The sequence below is a fragment of the Caenorhabditis briggsae genome (assembly GCF_000004555.2).
Source record: "Caenorhabditis briggsae complete genome, chrV, whole genome shotgun sequence".
NCBI lineage: Eukaryota > Metazoa > Nematoda > Chromadorea > Rhabditida > Rhabditidae > Caenorhabditis > Caenorhabditis briggsae.
In genome coordinates, this window is record NC_013488.2 from 1,353,783 (window position 1) to 1,357,158 (window position 3,376).

General features: G+C 39.5%; 2 protein-coding genes across 2 annotated transcripts; both read left to right on the forward strand.

Annotated features, from left to right (window-relative positions):
* Positions 1-1,809: 1,809 nt before the first annotated feature.
* CBG00753 lies at positions 1,810-2,443 on the forward strand (the record flags this gene model as incomplete). Its single annotated transcript, XM_045236613.1, has 4 exons — positions 1,810-1,917; positions 1,962-2,142; positions 2,226-2,350; positions 2,396-2,443. 4 exons carry the CDS (start codon positions 1,810-1,812, stop codon positions 2,441-2,443), a joined length of 462 nt encoding a protein of 153 aa, XP_045091654.1.
* Positions 2,444-2,620: 177 nt separating this feature from the next.
* CBG00754 lies at positions 2,621-3,258 on the forward strand (the record flags this gene model as incomplete). The annotated part of the gene is made up of 3 exons (XM_002635321.1): positions 2,621-2,719; positions 2,765-3,166; positions 3,211-3,258. The coding sequence occupies 3 exons, from the start codon at positions 2,621-2,623 to the stop codon at positions 3,256-3,258; spliced, it is 549 nt and encodes a 182-aa protein (XP_002635367.1).
* Positions 3,259-3,376: the final 118 nt, after the last annotated feature.

Consider the following 3,376-nt stretch of genomic DNA (forward strand, 5'->3'; position numbering starts at 1 on the left):
GGGTCAACGGATGGGATTGAAGAGTAAGGCAGTTTTCGAAGTGAGAACGGCAACAATCTCGACGTGGAAGCAGAAGTTTGGATGGGAGAAAGTGGAGAAGGCGGTGGTTCTGGTCGAATGGACGAAGGACGATAAGCAGTTGAAGGCGTTGGTGAACTTGGTGGAGGAGATAGCCAAGGAAGTTTGGGAATTGGTGGTGGTACCGGCAAGAATGGATTGCGGATACTACGAGGTTGGAGGAGTCACCGAAACATGGCAGAAAGTAAGGAAGACGGCGCTGAATGTGGAAGTCGTGGATCCAATGACTCCAGTAGGACCCAAGAAGATGCCGTTGATCCTCTGCGACTTGAAACCAGGATCGCTGGAGAAGATGATGGAATACTTGGCGTGCGCCATCCCAGGCCACTCGTTGGTGGATCGACTGAGAGCAGACGTTGAAGACTCAGAGCCAAAGATCAAGAAGCACCGTGCAAATTGAGGACAAGGCGAAGGAGCCGAATATATTAAATTTTTATTGTTGTTCTGTTTTGTAGTAACTAGTGAGGTCAATAGGACAGTTAGAATTTTTATGAGGTCAATAGGACAGTTAGAATTTTTATGAGTTCAATAGGACGTTTCAATTTTTGTAATCTGAGGCCGTTAAGACATGTTAGGAAATCTCTTGTGTTATTGTTTGAGTAGGAAGGCGTAGGGTCACGTGACGGTAATTTCAAAAGGAGTATGAGTTGAGTATAAGTCGAGTGGTCCTGTACCTTTCATGCCACCGGTCAGGGGTCCGGTTTTTCGGAGGAGGGGGAAGTTGCCGGTAGGCATGCCCGCCAACTCATCAACCCTTTCTTACGGTACTACGCGCCCACTCGCAACGACGCTCCGCTATTCCGCTGATGTCGTACGCGTACAGCCCGTCTCGCCGACGACGTGGCAAGTCGTGTTTTTTGGTTAGGTTTGGTTTAGGTTTTTTATAGTGTAGTTTTGAAGTGTGTTTTAGGGTTTTTGCTGGTTTTCCATAATATTTTATATCGTTTGTACTATTTTAGTCCTTGGATAAGGATAAACTAGTAATTTTCTCGACTAAATCTCTTTTTATCGTTTACAAAGGCCACTGAATCCGAACCATCGGATAACTGAATGCCATAGATAACATTATTTCTTATTGCGATGCAGTTGGTTTCTTGTCTATCGAATTCATGGATTGTGACGAAAAACTGAACACCAGAAACAGTACGTGTGTTCAAGAATGGAATCCGTTTCCAGAGGAAATTGAGGATCCGGTGAGGATGTCAGAGATTCAGAAGGAAGCTTGTGAGAACTTTTTTGGCAAAAATAATTGTATGGAAGCGGAAATTACGGAATTGTGCGGTGGGTTTTGTTTAATTTCGTAAAACCTGTAATAGAAGGGCCCTCATACTATGCAAGATATCAAAAATGTGTCCACTGATAAAATGTTTTTAATATTACGATGAACATTTTATTAGCTAACAATTTTTTCATATCTTTGGAACTGAGATAAATTGGCTTAAAGTTAGGGGACCTTGTATTACAGGTTTCAAGATAATTGTTCTAGCCAACAAAGGATGTTTTCAGCACTACCTGGCTCTCAACAAAATTGTGGATTTCTGTAAATTTTATTGAAATTTTTGACAATGAACAATGTACAGTATATCAAGACAAGAACACATATTCCTGTTTTTCGAATTACAGCATGATGGATTTTTGTTATTGACCTTCGTCTCTTTATCATTTGTTCCTTAGTCTTTGCATTTTTTGTTCTGTTTTTTTCAGAATTATTACTTCTCATATCAGATCAAAATGTCTTGCTTCCTTTACTTTTCTATTCTCCTGATTCCTCTCGTTCTTGGAGACGATGAAGTGGTTTGTGTACCTACAGAAGGAGAGAACAGGGAGGAATGCGTTATGGTAAGTATCAACGTGATTTGAAGTTATCCATTCAATGATTCCAGATTTACAATGGTGTCAAAGACAATATTCTGACCTTGAACCTTACCGAATTGGAAAACATCGAAAAGTTCAGAAATAACTGTCTGGATTTCGAGAAATGTACCGCACAACTAAAATGTGGAGCTGAAAAGGCTCTTGTGGACACTATCGACGATATTCCTTTTGTGAAGCTTCCATGTTTCGGCACACTAAAAGTTTCGAAAATTGTGATGAGAAACTGATTGAAAGAAATTCGACATGTATCCAAGAGTGGCACCAACTTCCAGAACTTGATAGTGGAGACGAAGAAGCTCTTAGAACTGCGTGCAGCGAGTTCTTTGGAAAGGACGGGTGTCTAGAGAAAGAGATGTCCGAAGGATGTGGAGTGGATGTTTGGAATGGGTTCAAGAAGGTATAGTGAAGACCTCAAAAGAATGAAAATTATTAAAATTTTCAGAACCAACTGGCAATGAACAAAATCACAGGAACCTGCAAATTTGATTAAACATATCCAACATGAGTCACAAATCAAAGTTTTACAAACTTGTTTGTATGTAGTTAGTCATTTTATCTATCTCGTGAATCAGTTCTTTTTGTCAACATCATCAATGTTTCTATACTGTGTTTTGACTTCTGTCTATAAAACTCCATGTTTTGTTCTTGTTCGGTATCGACTTCCATTATGATATTTTTCGCCTGTGTTCTTTTTGGATTGGTTTTTGGATACGATGGGAGTGAATGTAATCCAGCTGAATGGTACATAGCTGTGAAATGTAGCATTGTAAGATTTCAGATATTTTGCAAATAAAGGGTATTATGTTTTCAGAAGCACGGAGAACTGTTAAGCCAGGCTAAAATTCTTGATTTGAAAAATGACTACAATATGAGAAAGATCAACATGACCTGCACGGATTTTCTTAAGTGCTCAACACAATTCAAATGTGGGAGGACTAAAAAAGATGTGGAGGAGATTGAAAAAGCGGTTTTCGTGTGTAATTTTGTTGCTTTCCTCATTTCACCTGGTTTTGTGGATTGTGTTGATAAAGTGGACTCCAAGAAATCCACGTGTCTTCAGGAATGGGATCCGTTTCCAGATCTTGAAGGAACTGAAGAAGAGAACAAAGTGAAACAGAAGGAGGCTTGTAGAAACTTTTTTGGCAAAGACAACTGTATGGAAAAGGAGATGGTAGACATGTATAGCATGGACTTGTGGGAGGATTTCAGGAAGGTGAGAGGGTTTTTTGAAGTCAGACGAAACAAATAAATTTTCAGCACTACTTGGTACTGAACAAAATCTTCAAAGCATGCGATTTTGATTAATCTTTACTCCGCCTAATTTAAAACCGGATAATAAAATTTTGGCTTATTCTAATTCTCAATGGTTAACATAAAACAGATTTTCTTGGTTTTGGGAAATGCTACGCAAACCTTTATCGAC